Source organism: Peromyscus californicus, unplaced genomic scaffold (genome assembly GCF_007827085.1).
Source record: "Peromyscus californicus insignis strain IS unplaced genomic scaffold, ASM782708v3 Scaffold_14__1_contigs__length_90479793_seg_2, whole genome shotgun sequence".
Lineage (NCBI taxonomy): Eukaryota > Metazoa > Chordata > Mammalia > Rodentia > Cricetidae > Peromyscus > Peromyscus californicus.
Genome location: NW_026294436.1, coordinates 78,181,332 through 78,198,999, shown reverse-complemented (window position 1 = coordinate 78,198,999; position 17,668 = coordinate 78,181,332). Strand labels below are relative to the sequence as shown.

The window sequence follows — 17,668 nt, the reverse complement described above, 5'->3', positions numbered from 1 at the left end:
TGGAGCGCTGGGGCTTTAAGATCTGCAAAGCGGAACTGAGAACTTGAGATGACAGCCCAATGGGGACTGGCTTTGCGCCCTATGCAAACTCTGTTAGAGCAGAGATGAGCCCTGGGATGGGGCTTCTGCGGTGAGGTGTGGTGTTTCTGGTAACAGATCTGAGGCAGGGGATCAGAAGGCCTCAGACCAGCACTAGGTGTGTGCAGCCTCCGGACAGCCTTTCTCCACCAGGGGTGGCCTGTCTGAGGTGCTCTGGGCTCCTGGGATAAGGTCCAAAGCAGCCTAGAGAGCTTCTCAGAACTCTAACACTGGTGTCAGCAAAGGGAGATGGGGTGGGGGCGGGGGAGGGGGGAAACGGGGGTGCTCTGTTTGCAGCAACTTGTCTTCAACTTCCCTGCTCACCTTAGGGAGTCTGGGAAGGCAGAGCTATGGGCCAGAAGTTTTGTTCATGCTCTAGACTTGGGTGGCAGCCCCTATCCCTACTTGAAGGGGCTACCGTGAATCATCTTGTATTGCAACATAAATGGAAAAATAATCTGGGGTTGTGCTGAAATGCATAAACACTTGGAAGAGGAAAAATATTGAATGAAAGTGATACTACAGAATAGGGAGCTACCCAGAAGACATTTCAAAGACACTGTCTGGAGCCTGTCTGTATTCCTTCCAGACTATCAGGAGGCAATCTTTAAACTTGGTGGGCGTGGCTGGCTTTTGCCCCATAGAGTCTGTTGGAAGACCAGCACACAGAGAGGCAAGGTGGGGCCAGCTGAGTTCAGCGCCTGCAGACTGACAATGAACAACCCCTTTGGGGAATGCGGCTGCTCTACCAGTTATGCCTGGGCCTGAACAGTGGAATCCTTTGTCCTTCTCTTTCCTTTGTCCCAAGCCCTGTGGTTACTGTAAATGCCAAATCCCTTACTCTCTATGCTTTCCCACATGAGACTGAGAAAAACATTAATAGCAGAAGGCACTTTAAAAAATTGTTTTTGGCACAGGTTTTTGCTTTTGCAAGGCCCAGCTGAGTAACACAGGAAGCAGAAGGGGTGGGTTCTCCCCTGATCCCCAGAGTTAGAAGAATTAGACAAATAAGATCAAAACGGGAGCTCTGTGGTACCACTTCCTGCCTTCCCCAGGAGCGCTGACTCTCACCCCAGAGGCCCCCTTCTGGCCCTAGTCTTTAGAGGCACAAACTGCCATGACTGTTGGTCCGTTTGATGACAGGGGCCACAGCATCCAGGCCTGGAGAAAGGTCCCCCAAGTCTCACAGAACTTGGGTGGAGAAGTCAGAGAAAAAAATATGAAAACCACTTACAGGCTCATGGCCCTATCTCTGAGAAACACGCTCTTATTAATGGCACCCCCACTGTCCCAGACAGATACACCTGAGGTAAAACTCAAGGCTGGCAAAGGGGATGTCTTCAGGTAGGAGGAGCAATGAAGTACAGGAAATGCTGGGGGGAAACACACACACACACACACACACACACACACACACACACACACACACACACACAACCTGAAAACCAGAACTGCACCTCTACCCACCCTTCTCTGCTTGGTTCAAGATCAAGGAATGTCTTCAAGTGCCATCACGCACCACAAGACCTGGGGCATGCTGTGGGGAGGGGGGCACAGGACAACACAGCAGACAGACCAGACCTTAGATTGACCCAGCTTTTGAACACCTTTGGGACTTTCCCAGAAGCCCTCTTGCTCTCTCCCTGCGCCCACTCCTACCCTGCTTAGTATCTCTAGGTCCATTTCTCACTTGAGTCCTGCTAGCAGGGAAGGACACATACTAGGACAGAGTCCTCCACAGCCACAGGCTCCACAGTCTCAGATTCAACCAACATTAGGTCAAGAATAATTGAAAGAAAAAAATCCTGTTTTTCTTGTCTTTCTTGTAATTAGTCCAAGTAATACATTATAGATGTCATTTACACGGTATTTCCAGTGTACTGTGAGTGAGCCAGAGATGATTCTAAGCATATAGGAAGATGTACATAGGCCATCAGTAAGTGCTACACATTTATATAAGGAACTTGCGTGTCTGAAGGGTTCCAGGAACTGATCATATGAGGGGTATGAGATGCCAGGGCCGCCACTAAAGACCTCCGCCCCACTGTCCTGTCTGGCCTGAGACCGAGGTACCAGTGGTGTCAGTCTCCCCTCGTGTCCCTCCTGGGTTGCAGGTGTCCATCTTGTCTTCAGGTGGTCCCCCTCAGCATGTCCGGGCCTTCTGGGAAACTAGACTAGGACCCACTGGACCGCATTTCCACTTCTTTGAAGGCCTACCTCCAAATACGGTTCCATTCTGGGGCACTGCAGCTCACTACAGCATTCAAGCCGGAAGGGCAGACACAGTTCGTTCAGCCCATAACAAGGAATTGTAGCAAATACAGATTCTCCCCAGGAGCAACGGGGGCAGGGAGAGCAGCGGGGCGGGGCGCGGGGGGGGGGGGGGGGGACGAGAGAAACGACAGCTCAGGAACCTCCCTGTCCTGTCAGTGGCCTTCTCTGCCGCCCGGGCCATTTGAAAGAGAAACTCTATCGAAGTACAAAGAGGGGCCAGTCTGGATGGAGAGAGAGAGAGACCAATTTCCCCTCAGAGCTCCTAAGCCACTGTACCTGAAAGGGTTCAGCCCCATGGCGCCCCACAAGCTTGGGCTGTGTGTAACTGGGCTGGAGAAGATGTAGCCTCTTTGTGTATTTTCTGGCCTTAGTTTACTAACTCACCCTGTTTACTTTAGGGGCAGCTCAATGAAGACAAACTGAAGGGCAAACTAAGGTCCCTAGAAAACCAGCTCTACACCTGCATGCAGGTAAGCCCATTAATTTCAATAAAATGAGCATGTCTGAATCTTAGTCCTGCCTTCTAGAAATGCTACCAACTGGAGACTGCCACACTCCTCACTCGTCTGTGTTCCCTCTCGTTCCTAATTTGCCACGTCACTATCTCCACTGTTCCTTCTTTGTCTGAGCATGCACCCCCGTACCCCGGGAAGGAATCCCAGCACTAAACATGTTGTTGGCTCCTAGGGAGCTGTAGGGAAAGGCCCTTCCTTGGTAAAGGTTCACACCACACAACCAGTCTCCACAGACCCAACCCGGGGGGCAGGTGAAGAGGACATGACAGGAAACTGCAAAAATGATTTTCATCTCAGGAACAAGTTGTTTTTAGCAACAACTTAGAGAAAGCAAGAAGCATAAAAGTTTGGAAGAAAGTGAATCCTGGCTTTCCTTGTTGATATTCAGCTTCAGTAATCTCTTGATTTGGTCTAATTTCAGGTTACAAAAAAAAAATCAATTCCAATGACAGGTAGAGAGATATTGAATATGAAAGTAGGAGAGCGGGGGCCAGTAAGATGGCTTCATGGCTGAGGGCACTTGCCACCAAGCCTGACAACCCGAGTTCAATCCCTGGAATCCACATAGGAGGAGAGAACTGTACCCATCACAAGTTGTCTTCTGACCTCTACACACCCTCTGTGGCAAGTACACACACACACACACACACACACACACACACACACACACACACACACACAAAGGTGTTTCTTCAAAAACATTAAAGAAAATGTAGATAAGCAGGGAATAGGTGGGCTTCTCTCATTTAGAGCTAGAGAGATCAGTACGTTCATACACAGCAGGGAATAGTTTATATTGTCTATAGGTTTCCTGGTCTACATATTTGTTTGTTTTTCAATGTGAGCTGCTATGTTAGGCTCTTATTAGCTAAAATATGCCAACCAAACTTGTAGAGACCAGCATGCAAGCCAGAATACAAGTCTCTAATGTGTTGTTTGAGAAAGGTCTCATTATTAAGCTGGCCTTGAACTTGTGACCCTCCCACCAACCTCCCAGTGCTGGTGTTACAGACGTGAGCAACTATGCCCAGGTACCCTGCTGATTTTCTATTGGAAATGAAGCTGGTCGGTGACTACTATTGTTAAGTGCAATAACTAGGACACCACCATGTTGGACTTCAACCAGTCACTCTTTGGTTTGATTTTTAATGAAAATTCCAAAAAGCAGAGCACCCTTTCAGACACAAATACAAAATTTCAGACAATCCCAAAGTGAAACAAAACTGACTCCTCATGACCCGTTCCTTCATCTTCATTCTCTGGACTCAGCCAGATGGGTCTAGAAGGCTTCCTGCCTCCCCCAAGTCACAAAGCCGAAAGGTGAGACACAAGGGCGGCTGACCTTCGGTGCATCGGCAAACCTATTTCATCTGGTTTGAGGTATTTTCCTTGTTCCTAAAACCAGGGGAAACACCTTGCCGGGCAGTGGTGGTGCACACCTTTAATCCCAGCACTCGAGAGGCAGAAGCAGGAGGATCTCTGAGTTCAAGGCCAGGCTGGTCTACAGAGCGAGTTCCAGGACAACCAGAGCTGTACCACAGAGAAACCCTCTTTTGACAAAACAAACAAACAAAACAAACCAGGGGACATTCGATGCAAATGTACTACTTCTAGAGCACTAAGTCCTCAGATTCCTGGGATTTCATTTGGGCAACACTGTGTTGCCCGTTTGGAAATTGTTTCAGGTGGAGTAAGGGAGATTCATCCACAGAGCAGAGCAGTGGAAGTGGCAGGGTGAAGGTGGGGAGGTGGGAGGCTCGCATTAATGAAAATTCCAAAAACACGGGTCCTAGTCTCATGAATGCTAATACGTCAGTGCTTAGCAAAGCCACCACAGCCAGGGATAGAGGAGTTAGTGGAGAGTTAACAGAACTGGTTCATGTTCTCCACCTGGAGCTCAGCAGAGGGCTAGCCAGCTAAAGGGATAGAGGAGGAGGCTGTGGCAGAAGTACCCTGCCAATGGCAGGTACCTCTCAGATAGCCTGAGAGACTCCTCTGCTCAGCTCCAGCCTGAAGGCCTACCAGACTGGTATCTCTGCCCTGGGAACAAGACCCACATTCTTCTCACGTGTGTGTCCCAGCTGCTGGGTAGGCAGGACTTCAATGTGTATTTGCTGACTTGCTCCTGGTTTACAGAAATACACTCCCTGGGGGATGAAGAAGGCACTCCTGGAGATGGAAGACCAGAGGAGCAGTTACGAACAGAAGGCTAAGGAGTCGCTCCAGAAAGTGCTGGAGGAGAAAATGAGCGCAGAGCGGCAACTGCAGAGTGCACAGGTGGAGATGCTGTGCAGTCCTGGGGGCTGGGACCCTGGGGACAGTCCACAGAGCAGGGGAGGCGGGCAACTACACACTCCAGAGAGCATGCTCCTCAAATCCACCCTGCATTTTAAACTGCAATATGAACAAATGTAGAGTACGGTGTGCTCCCTTTCTCTAAGCTCCTGCTCCTTGGGAACCTTCTCTCCTCTGGTCTCTCTCAGCTGTCCCTGGCTTTGGCAGAGCAGAAGTGTGAAGAGTGGAAGAGTCAGTACGAGGCTCTCAAGGAGGACTGGAGGACCCTAGGGGACCAGCACAGAGAGCTGGAGAGCCAGCTGCATGTGCTTCAGTCCAAACTACAGGTACAGGCCCTGGGCATGGGAGGGCAAGGAGGGAAGAAGTGGGAGAAAGGGTCTGGTGAGAAAAGGTGCTCCAGGGTTGGGCCCCAAAGGCTTGATACATGCAACAAGGAGCTTTCAAGTCTTCACCTACCTAGTACTAGACTCAGTACTGCCCACTTAGTACTAGACTCACTGTTTGCCTCTGAATTATGATTCTGTACTTAGAAATAATGCCTGCAGTGCTTATGAAAATGAACTAAGTACCCACTGGAAAAACATTAACCAAGTGCAAATGCCTGGGTTGGAATAGTCATTGGGTTGATCAGCCTACTAACTGCACACTATTCAAACACCATCCCAGCAGAGTACACAGAGCACAATTGCCCACTGTTTTACACACAATAAATGTTACTAATTTATTTACATGTGCTAACACATCCTGCCAATGTGCTTCTTAACAAATTACAGTAAACCCTTGGCATACTCCAAAGTTCTACACTTTCAATCTGTCACTTTAGAAAATCTAATTAACCTCCATAAGCTTGTTTCCTCATCAACAAAATATGGGTAATAGTCTTTATATCACAGTATTGTCGCATGTATTAAATATGGCTAGCCACACATAGTCTCTGGTACATATGATCACTTGATACAGGTTAGCGATTACTTTGCATGTGTTGCCTCCAGGTGGACACCTAACATTCCAAGCTACCTAAAACTTAAGAGTTAATCCACTAGGGCTTGTCAATCATTTAGCTAATGAACCACCCCTCTGGAAGGCAGAGTCACCTTAACCCATGCAAAAGAAGGAAGAGTAATTATCCCTTTAATAAGATAGTGCACTTTCCCTTCCCAGAAATCCTACCCCTGGTGTGCTCACTTACGGAGCCATAGCCATGCTGCTGGGCTAAGTCTGCCCATTTTTCTGAATTTCTCAGAAAAGTGCAACTTTCATCTCTTCTTTCTTTCTAATACTTGCCAAAGCCAAGGCATGCTTCCAGAACACTCTGGGCTTTCTTACTCTTTTTCTCTCAAGTTATTCTCTCTCCATCCCCTTTGCCATATGGCTGTTTGACAAACCTGCACCCCCTAACTCAAAAGGCATGGCTTTCTTTTCCTCTTCTCCACCTTTGTCCTCTACGAAGCTGCTGAGATTACAGTATGCCCACTCTGTTTTTGTCATCATTGTTATTGTTTGGGGTGTTTTTTGTTTTTTTCTTTTTTAGCCAAGAAAAAGCTTTCTTCAGAATCTGTTCTTTTTTTTTAATGGTAACAATGTTTCTTCAGGTTTTTTTATTCTTGAGATTTTAATTACATTTCTCCCTTCCTTTTCCTCCCTCCAAATCCGCCCATATATTCTCCTTCAAATTCATGGCCTCTTTTTCCATCAGTTATTATTGCATGCATATATGTATATGCATATATATTCCTAAATATAAACTGTTGAGTCCATATACTACTTGTATGTATGTTTTCAGGGCTGACCATTTGACACTGGGGGAACCACCTCTCCTGCTCCTGGCTTTCCTCAGTTGCCTGTAGTTCTTTGTGTAGGGTTGAAGCCTCCTGGGCTTTTCCTCATCCAGTGTGGCATGTCTATTGGTGTCTTTCCTGTTCACTTCACATTCGAGCAGTCATGCTGGTGAAACTTCATGGATGTCATTTCTGATGTTACTAGGAGACAGACTCTCACGGCAAACCCCTTGATCCTCTGGCTCTTACGATCTTTCTGCCCCCTCTCACAGCAAACTCCCTGATCCTCTGGCTCTTACAGTATTTCTGCCCCTCTCCTGCAATGTTCCTTAGGTGCCGGAGTTGTTTTGTACATTTATTGAGACTGGGCTCCACAAGAAGCATTTTGATTGGCTGTGGTTTTCTGTAGTAGGCTCCATCTATTGAAAGAAGTTTCCTTGATGTGTTCTTTCATTTTTTTTTTTATTAACAAATCTAAGAACTCAGAGAGGAAGCCCCAATTTCCCCAATAACACATGGTACCCTAGGTAGGGCTCCCCAAAATCTTCAGTAACACATAGGTTTCACTGACTTAGTTTGGAACTTTGAGGATCTGTCCCCAAAGTGGATCTTTATAAATTCCCCCAAACAGGAATCAGGAAAAACATAGTTGATGAGAGAAGGTGTGAGACTTTTAGAGGCACAAATCTCACTGGCCACACAGCACATGGCATCCACATGGCAACCTTTGCGCTCTTCTTCCAATCACATATAAGGCAATTCTTAGGAAAGTGTTGTAAGGTTTATAAACCATAATTCTCTGTGAAAATATTCCTAACTACGCCTCTCCCTCAACAACTGATCATGCTAAAAGTAAAGACAAAGAGAAATATCTAGAAAAGTTCTGACTTGGTATGCCTTGATGTGGAGATCTGTCAAGGCGTCAGGACATTCTCCCCTGTAAATATCAAGTCAAATGCACTTTAGAAACATGTAGGATAGAAAACAAAGGGAAGTGGAGAAAAGTTTCCATTTCCCTGAATCCCCCTCTCTAGAGTTCTACTGTTTTCTGTTCCATGGCACCTGCTCTGTCTCCACCTACACTGACCTCCTTCTCCTCTCAGGGAGCAAACAGCAGAGACTCACAGATGAACCAGGCCCTGCGACGTTTAGAAAATGAGCACCAGGAACTGCAGGCCAAGATCGAGCGCCTACAAGGGGACAGAGAGCAGCAGAGCTCTGACACCCAGGACCTACAAGGTACTTGGGGGTCACAGGATCATGAAAACCACAGCTGTATGAGTTCAGAGAGGGGAAGCTGCAGGGAGAAGCTCTGGTCTTCATTTCTGCTTGGCCTTATGATTGTATATTTCTGTGAGGGAAAGGCGGGGCTCTACCTTCATTCCCCTAAACGAACATCACTTGTGCTTCACTAGGACTTTGCACGCTCTCTTCTCCAGCCTGTGCCTGTGGGCCAGACCACAGCTGCTCCCAAACTAGTCAAACGCCGAGGCCATATTCCTAATTTGAAAGGGAAAGGTTAGCACAAACACTGGCAGAATGAAGGTTTCCCAGCAGTGCTGGTGTGGGCTAAAGGGACCCACGAGTGTGTGTACACAGCACTGTGATGTTCGTGTGCGGATGGTGGCCTTCCTCTTCAGAACTGAAAGACACTTGACGCTTCAGAGGCCACAGAGAGGACAGGATGCGTCTCTCGGTCCCGCCCTCCTGCGCTTCTATTTCAGTCTGCATCCATTCTTCCACTTTCAGATCAGCTAAAGAGGTCAGAGGAGGAGAGACAGGTCCTGGTGAGCAGAGTACAGCAGCTGCAGAGTAAGTGTCCTTTTCAGTCCTAAACCTGCACAGGTGGCTTCCGGCAGGCCTGCCCACAAAAGGCATTCGAAGGAAGGCTGGGCTCCAGGCTCTGGTGTGTCCTGTTTTGGTGCACTCTTGGGCCCACTTCCTGCAAAAACAGGGTCATTTGCATAGCTCTTCACAAGTTATATGGTTTGTTTCTTTCCCAAGTTATATATTAACATCTGTTTTTGTGTTTCCTCTCTGTTTTCCTCCTTGTCAATGACAACCATTTACATTTCTACAAGAATTTGCAGCTGTGTGTGTGATGTGTATGTGTAACATGTGCATATATGGTATGTGGGGAGGGTTGTCATGTGTATTGCAGTGTGTGTGCGTGTGTGGTATGTATGAGTGGTGTACGTGTGTGTAGTGTGTATGGGTGCCCATGAAACACGCACAAGGGGGCTGAAGGGTGTTGAGTATCTCCTCTCTCACTCTCTGCCTTAGTCCCTTGAGAAAGGGTATATCACTGTTTCCAGCAAGGCTAGCCAACAAGCCCCAGTGATCTCTGCCCCTGGACCTGATAGCATTAGGGTAACAGGGACTGGTAGTGTTGCCCAGTTTTTTTACGTGGATGCTGACTAGTTAAATCAGGTCCTCATATGTGTATAGCAAGAACTCTTGCTCACCCATTGCCCCAGGCTCAGAACTATCCATTCTACTTACTTAAGCTTTCTAAGATGGTTGTTTTCTTACACATTCTATGTATTCACATGAACATGTCACTCAGATCTTTTCACTAGAGGTGGTTCAGAAAATGAGCATTCATCAAACCCCTACATAAGAGCAGGCATCCTGAACATATGCACTGGGGCACACAATAAGCAAAAGGTAATAGTTTAAGAAACTTCCATTCTAAGCAAGTCCAAGGGTAGGGGTTCCATGAAAAAGAAATCAATGTATGTCAAGTCACAATAACTACTATAGAGAAAAAGAAGCAGATTAAAGGTCAAATTAGTATTGTTGTATAGAAGGTCACCTGAGAACATGTTTCTTCTAAAGTAACAATTAAGCAGACTCACAGACATGGTAGGAACTGACATAAGGATGGCATATTTGTAATGAAGGACCACATTAAGTGACTTGGACAAAAATGAGCTGTTTCACAGGACTATCAGGCTGTCCAGAGGGTTGGCGCCTTCTGAGGTGAGGGCCTGCTCCAGGCCTCTCTTTAGCTTTGCAGGCGGCTGTCTTATGTGTCTTCACATTGCTTTCCCTGGAGCACATGTGGGTCTAAGGATCCCCTTTCTTATAAGAATACCAGTTATCTAGACTAGGGACCGTGTTAATGACCGTATTTTTACTCAATTGCCTTTTCAAAGACTCCATCTCCAAGGAAGGTCACATTACAGGAGTAAGAACTTCAACATAAAAATTCTGAGGAACAATATTCAGTCCCTGACAGATGGTAACATCTGCAATGAGTCTTTACAGTAGGTCTGCTAGCACAGACAATTTCCTTTTGTCTCCCAACAGGTCTGCTTCAGAAACAGTCCTTACACCATCACGAACAGGAGAAACTCTTAAAGAAAGGTCAGCAAATTTATTCCCACTAATGTCGCTCTTCCTTTGTCTGCCTAGAGTCTGGGAATGGACTACATGGCTTCTTGGGGTCCTACCCACTGCTGAGAGTCTGTGAAGTCAGGGAGGTAGGGAAATGTTCTGAGAAACTCTCACTGACCTGGACACTTTAGTCAGCCTTCTACTCTGAGAGGTACATAAACTGTGGGAAAGGGTTTCTACTTTCTCTGAAAACATTGTCTATGTTGAACATTTCAATAAATTGATTTTGAACTCAGAATTTCATGTCAGTTTTTACACAGTTGACTTTACAAATCACATCCAGCTTCTCAGCCCAACCACACAGCACACCAGAGTCCTCTCATCAGCCACACGGAGGCCCCGGTGGCTCCTCAGCTATCCACAATGATTGTGCCCATAGCACAGACAAGAAAATAAAGGTCTCTGGTCATATAAAGTAAGGACTTAACTAAAACAATAACCCAGAACTTGACTCTAGTCCAGTGCTCTTTTCTCCAAAACTGACTACAAGGTGGCTGAAAACCCAGCTTTAATACTAAGAGGGGGTCTAGAAGGACTTCCATTTTCAGGGCACACAGGTGAAAAGGGTGCAAAGCACACAGAATTACACAGAAGCATTTGGCAAACCTACATGAGAAACTAGATACTTTATGGCAATAATGAAACAATTTCAATTAGTAAGCACTCACTAAAACTAACAGATTAAGACAAATTAAAAAAAAAAATAAGATGTCAACCTTGCTTCAAGGAGCCCAAGCCCAGCTGTGCATCTAGGCCACAGGGTGTACCAGAGTGGCTGTCCTGGAACTCACAGATCCACCTGCCTCTGCCTCCCAAGTGCCAGAATTAAGGTGTGCATCACTATGCCCAGCACATCAGAGTTTTTTAATGTAGAATGTTCTCCTCCATTCAGTGAAGACAAGGACAAACCTGCCATCTCCCTATTCTCAAAACCCTAAGGTTCTCAGTGACAGGGTCAGCTCTCACAAACAAGACTGTCACTGAGACTCTGGCTGCTTTTTTAGATCAGGCTTTACCCGTGTGGAATCCAGAGCGCTCCCTTGATGAAGCAAAACCGGAGAGTACAGGGGAGGAGAAAGACTGGGAGCTGAGAGACCAGCTACAAAAGGAGACATCTCAGCTCCAGGCCAAGGAAAAGGAGGTGAGGAAGTGACTTCAGAGTGTAAGGGCTCATCCAGACTGTGAGTGCACATCCAGACTGGGTGCTCATCTAGACTGTGAGTGCTCATCCAGATTGTGAGTGCTCATCTAGACTGTGAGTGCTCATCCAGACTGTGAGTGCACATCCAGACTGGGTGCTCATCTAGACTATGAGTGGTCATCCAGATTGTGAGTGCTCATTCAGACTGTGAGTGCTCATCCAGATTGTGAGTGCATATCCAGACTAGGAGACTATGAGTGCTCATCCAGATTGTGAGTGCTCATTCAGACTGTGAGTGCTCATCCAGATTGTGAGTGCATATCCAGACTAGGTGCTCATCTAGACTGTGAGTGCTCATCCAGATTGTGAGTGCTCATCCAGACTGAGTGCTCATCTAGACTGTGAGTGCATATCCAGACTGGGTGCTCATCTAAACTGTGAGTGCTCATCCAGATTGTGAATGCTCATTCAGACTGTGAGTGCTCATCCAGATTGTGAGTGCTCATCTAGACTATGAGTGCTCATCCAGACTGTGAGGGTTCATACAAATTGTGAGGGTTCATCTAGGTTCGTGGTTCCCAAACTGTGGGTCACAACCTGTTTGGGGTAGCATATCAGACATTTACATTATGATTCATAACAGTAGCAAAAATACAGTTTTGGAGTAGCAATAAAATGTTATGGTTGGGGGTCACCACAAATGAGGCACTGTATTGAAGGATTGCAGCATTAGGAAGGTTGAGAATCACTGATCTAGACTGGCAGGAGCAGGGAAACCTTCTGGGAGGCAACTGAGAAACAGGAACTTCCAAGCTTAAATTGTGACTGAATGTCCACAGGTGTTCATTTTCCTCCACAAATGTCTTTGTTCTTGGAGAGACTTGCAATCTTCCTCCTTCCTAATTTATAACAACCCCTACAAGGTTATATTGGTAACCTATTAGGAAGTCAACCAGAAGATAAAAACATTTGGCAAACACATTCCCTTCTTAAATTCCATCACATACTAAGTACGGCAGTGCTTCGTATCTTTTAAGTAGCAAACACTTTCCTAGGAACATACTTCCCTTGGTAGTGTGCAGAGCAACTAGCCCCCAAGGAAGAGAGGCTTGTCCTCTAACTACTTTTAAGTCTATGGTGCTGTAAGAACTTATTTTTTAATATGCCCACTTACAAAGCACTTTCACAAAGTCGTATAAAAGCATTTGCATGTATTGGGGCCAGTAAGCTGGCTCAGCAGGTAAAGGTACCTCTGTCAAGCCTGATGACCTAAATTCAATCCCTGGGACCCACATGGTAGAAGACCAGAAGTAATTCCCAGGGTTGTCTTCTGACTCCCACACATGCACTGTGATATTAGCATACATATATACATACATACATGCATATGTACATACATACATACACACACAACAAATAATGTAAAAAAATAATTAAGCATTGCCATGTGTAAAATGTAATATATGCCGCATAACCAATCGTACAACTCAACATTTTCCAGATAAACTATGTAATGGGAGGAAGATTAAAACCTCTGAGAAGAGTGGGAAGAACGGTTCACTCAAAACAGGCGAAGGAGTATAGTACTCAGGCCAGTCCTCTTCCAGAGCCATGTCCCAAACTGAATTGGTGACACTGTTCTGTCATCCCCAGTGCAGAGAGCTGCATTCAGAGTTAGACATCCTCAGTGACAAGTACCTCTCCTGTCTTCAAAAGCTACAGCACTGTCAAGAAGCCCTGAGCCACAGCCAGGAGCTGCTGCCCAGAGTAAGAGGGCCCATTCCTCTCTATAGCCCTCCATGACATTGGGGCATTTCCTTTTTAATGCCCGGTCTACATCAGTCCATACCAACATCTGGTCATTCTGTCCTGTTCCACCTGATTTACATTGTGCCAACAATGGCGATATGAAATAATATGAATATTATGAATAAATGGGAAAGAACCGTTGTCTAGGATCTGCCCAATTTTCATGCATCTCTTGAGTCTGTAAGACACTAGATGGGGCACACTCTGAAAACCTGACATGTTCTAGATCCAAAACATACTGCTCATGCACAAGCATGATGCTCAAAGGCTGCAGATGATTTTGTAGCATTTGGGATTTGGGATTTAAGATGCCTTTCTATTAGGTCTGCTCAACTGGTGAAGTCTATACAAATATTACAAAATGCCAAAAAAAAATTTTTTTTGAAACACTCCTAATCCCAAGCATTTCAGAAAAATGATACTTAACCTGTGTTGGCTCAAGTATGAAAGCGTTCTCTTTTGATTTATTGTGAACAAAATGACAAGAGGAAGACTTAAAAAGCACTGAGGCACACAGAGAGTATTATTTTGCTGAATTATTTTTCTATCTTTGAATATACATAAAAGCCTTTAAATATCTGTCCCCTATTGGATATGCATCTCTAGGCCACTAGTAAAGTGGTTTTATCTCAAGGGAAGTGACAGAACATAGGGAGACACAGAAAAAGTCTTTTCTGCCACCAATGTGAGGTTTTCTACTGGGTTAGAACACCAAAAGACTATTCTCACCCATATTTCCTCCAGCTAACTCACAGATGCTCTCTCCTGTCTCCACCTCCTTCCACACAGCGGCAATGTGGCCAATGGCTCCCGGTGCTGATGGTGGTGATTGCTACGGCACTAGCAGTGTTCCTGGCAAACAAAGACAGCCTGGCGATCTGAGTAACTTCTGGCATCTGTCTGGGGTAAAGTTCAGAAGCAAACAACTCCATGAGTTTTGATACCTTACAACTTGGGTTCTCCCTCCAAGAAAATCCAGATTCCTAGTTTTCATTTTTTTCATCACACTGTAAATAAACTTTATCTCACAAGACTATTCTTCAGAACTGTCTATTCCTGAAAAACACAGCACAAGTACGACACTTAAACATCACAGTCTCATATCCTAATTCAATTAGAACTACATAAACATTCCAAGGACCCAGTCCTCCTCCTTTCCCCTAAGGCACTATCCACTTAGGGCAGGCCACGCCACCATCCAAGGGTACATTGCTTAATCTCCACATAGCTCCTTTTCCCACTCTCTTTTCTTGTTTCTTATTCAATGATTAACAAACAGACACCTCTGCTAAGTACGTGGGAACTCCTAATATAGAAACGGAAAACATACCACGGCCGACAGCTATCCCCATTCACACACGTGGCCGAGTGACTGAACACTTAGGATGCTAACTGACATCTTCCATCCAGAGGTGAGCATTCACTGATACCTTCTCAACCAGCAGAGTTAGGTCAGAGGGCCACAGCAGGCAGTGTGACTATCTCAGAGGAGATGCTGAGGGCACCAAAGTCACTCTGAGTCCTAAATCGAGTTCTGAGCTCCTTCTCCCAGGTGCTTAGAAAGTCCCTCAGGGCTGGGAACAAACTCTCTGGAACACTAAAGGAGTAGAGCAGAATTGGAGGTTGACCAGGCAGCCATGAAATCTGAACAGTGAACACCCGCAAGGGGGTCATAGCTAAGCAGTTGCCACCTTCATGGTTCAGGTGAAATGTGTAAGAGACAGGATAGCCCAGGAGTATCCCAAATACAGTGCAGAGATTCCAATCTGAGGAATGCAGCTTGCTGTAGGAGACTCCCAGAGACACATCCTTCTGCAGTCCTTGAAAATGTGTGATGATCTCAGCGATGAGAGATTTCAGATCCTGGAGCTGGTCCAATGAACAGACAGAAGGATGGGGCTGTGAGCAGGAAACATCCACTAAAGCTGTGGTACCCAGCAGTACCTGCTCCAAATGCTGACAGGCATGCTCAGGACTGACAATGAGGTTATTCTCTCCAATCTCAAGAATGTGAAGTCCCAGCGTCAGGAAGCCCAGCCCCTGCAGCGCCTCCAGATAGCTCTGGAGCGCCAGTACACCCGCAGAGTTGCAATCATACAGAACCGCTGGCTTCAGCCCGCGGGCCACAGCCAGCACCTCTCCGGCTAGGTGAAGACAGACAGCTCTAGGTGGGCCCTTTCTCTTTCCCGTGCCCAGGGTCTGCTGAGCAGCCGCCACCAGCAGCTGAGGGCGTGGTGTTGACATGAGTTCTGGAAGAAGTTACATGAAGCATGGCCTCCTTAGCTAGCCACGGTTCCCTTCCCTGAGCCACAGTTCAGGTTCCAACACTTGAGAGCCTAGAAACAATGTGGTAGGGGGAGTCATTAACACTGTCAAGATACCAGTGCTATACCCCATTTCTCTGGCAGACTTAAGTTTCCCGAAGCCATGCTTCTGGCTTCTAGCCACATTTATATTGTCTCTGGCTTCGATTCTAACTTTTACCTGGTGCAGTTAATGCTCTGTGATTCAAACCTTAATGCGTCTGGCACGGTCTCTGGTAAAAGTTACCGCCATTTCTCCCCAAACTGCCCTTCTGGGACAGAGCTCTGAGCTCCGAACCTAAGCTTTCCACTGCCAACTCCCCCTTTCTCCCACTAAGAAGAGTTCTCTCAGCAGCCTGATCAAACCAGCGTAAGAAAGAATGCGGAGTAACCACCGCCTCACCCTTAGACACACAGGAAGTGAAAGCAGCTACAGGTGGGGCGGGGCCACATTTTATCACTGCTGGGCCCGCCTTCCCTTCTGGGAAGACTCGTTCCCTCCACCACACGTACCCACGCGTGAGATTATTAGAGACTAGTTACATAAGGTAGCGCTCTGACTCAAGACACTGGGCTTGCATTCCCGCTGCAGGTTCGGGGACGCAGGAAGTCACTCCGGCCCCCTGTCAGCGGCCAGGAAGGCAACTGACTGTCCTGCGCCCCACACAAAACTGCGAAAACCCCACGGTTATGACAAGGAGCCCCGGGAAAGACAGCCTGACGCACATGCGCACCGCCATACTCGGTCCTTCCGTGACGTCATTCAGAGCGCGTACGCAAGCCGGAACCATCGACGAGGCCGAGAACGGGATGGGAAGTACAGCCACCCTAGACCCACCCCTTCCGTAGAACAGAAGCCGGCTGGCCGGCCGGGCGGAAGTGGAAGGTAGTATCCGGAACCTGCTGCTGTCACTCCGCGGTATAGCGGGGACACCGCTTCTCTGGGTAGTGCTATAAAGTTGTTTTTGTTTTGTTTTGTTTTTCAAATGCCCCTAAATCCTGGACGTGAAAGGTTGAGTGCTGAGACCGTGAATATTCACTCCTTTTAAAAAAATGTCTTGTGTGGACGCGTGCTACAGCGCAGCGTCAGTTCTCGCTTTCACCTTCTAAGTGGGTTGGGGGATTTAACTCAGGAAACCAGCCGGCTTAGCGAGTGCCATTAACTGCAGAGCCAATTCACTAGCCCACTATTTTATTGTACTATTTTACTTTGACAGCGTTTTGTGTAGCTTGGCTGACCTGGAACGGGACTTCTCACTCTGGTTTATGCCGTGTTGGGAACTGAGCTCTGGACTTTATACTAGACAAACACTAACTGAGCTACCTCTGCAACCCTGGGTATTCACTCTCAGTGTACCTAGGCGGGAGAGATATTGCATTGTACAAAATAGCAACCCTATCTCATGGACCTCAAGGCCTGAGAGTCCAGTTTGCTGATCATTTTATTAAGAGATTTATTTTTATTTTCATTTATATGTTCATATGTGCGGATGCCTAGGAAGCCAGAGAAGGGAGTAGGAACACCCGGAGCTGAAGTTAAAAGTGTTGTGAGCTGCCCAACATGGGTTCTGGGAACTGAATTCAAATATTTGGAAGAAAAGCAAACACTCCTACCCACTGAGTCATCTCTATAGCCGCACTGTTGTGCTTTTTTGAGACAAAGTCTTGCTATGTGCCCCTCAAACTTATGACAGTCTTCCTGCCTCACCCTCCAGAGTGCTGAGGTTAGGCTCTGTGCCACCATGCCACCACATTAGGGGATTCAAACAAGAAGTGAAGATCCAGAGGCCATGTGGATCAGATGGTGGTGTACCTATCCTTGGAGCCAAAGTGCTGCCATTTTCGTGAGTTCAGCTGTGTGGTCTTGTAAAAGATCATTGCAACTAGGCTTAACTGTTGACATTCCCGTATAGAAGGAGGGTCTTGGGACCCTCACTGGAGTATCTACCCACTCCTCCCAGCCAGTTGTGTGTGATTCTGCCCTAACTGAATGTTGCCTCAAGGAGGTATTTAGGCTGGGAAAAACTAGGGAGGGGAGCCGGGCGGTGGTGGCGCACGCCTTTAATCCCAGCACTC

General features: G+C 46.8%; 2 protein-coding genes across 13 annotated transcripts in view; one reads left to right on the top strand and one right to left on the bottom strand.

Annotated features, from left to right (window-relative positions):
• Traf3ip3 (TRAF3 interacting protein 3) overlaps window positions 1-14,190 on the top strand; it is a 29,222-nt gene extending 15,032 nt beyond the window's left edge. For 2 of the 3 annotated variants that reach the window (XM_052738082.1, XM_052738080.1), the window contains 8 exons: window positions 2,751-2,822; window positions 5,004-5,144; window positions 5,351-5,488; window positions 8,044-8,179; window positions 8,690-8,752; window positions 10,253-10,309; window positions 11,344-11,480; window positions 14,079-14,190. In XM_052738082.1, the coding sequence (XP_052594042.1) occupies window positions 2,751-2,822; window positions 5,004-5,144; window positions 5,351-5,488; window positions 8,044-8,179; window positions 8,690-8,752; window positions 10,253-10,309; window positions 11,344-11,480; window positions 14,079-14,171 (837 nt within the window). In that variant the 3' untranslated portion in view covers window positions 14,172-14,190. Of the gene's footprint in view, window positions 1-2,750; window positions 2,823-5,003; window positions 5,145-5,350; window positions 5,489-8,043; window positions 8,180-8,689; window positions 8,753-10,252; window positions 10,310-11,343; window positions 11,481-13,133; window positions 13,248-14,078 lie in introns of all 3 variants that reach the window. The other variant, XM_052738083.1, reaches the window with a different exon arrangement.
• Window positions 1-17,038, bottom strand: part of CUNH1orf74 (chromosome unknown C1orf74 homolog) — a 120,760-nt gene extending 103,722 nt beyond the window's left edge. For 2 of the 10 annotated variants that reach the window (XR_008218135.1, XR_008218136.1), the window contains exon 1: window positions 14,720-15,987. Coding sequence is in view for 7 of the 10 variants with exons in the window: in XM_052738094.1 (XP_052594054.1) it covers window positions 14,742-15,533 (792 nt within the window). In the remaining 3 variants the exon portion in view is untranslated. The other 8 variants (XR_008218134.1, XM_052738094.1, XM_052738093.1 and 5 more) reach the window with 8 other exon arrangements.
• Between the last annotated feature and the right edge of the window lie 630 nt (window positions 17,039-17,668).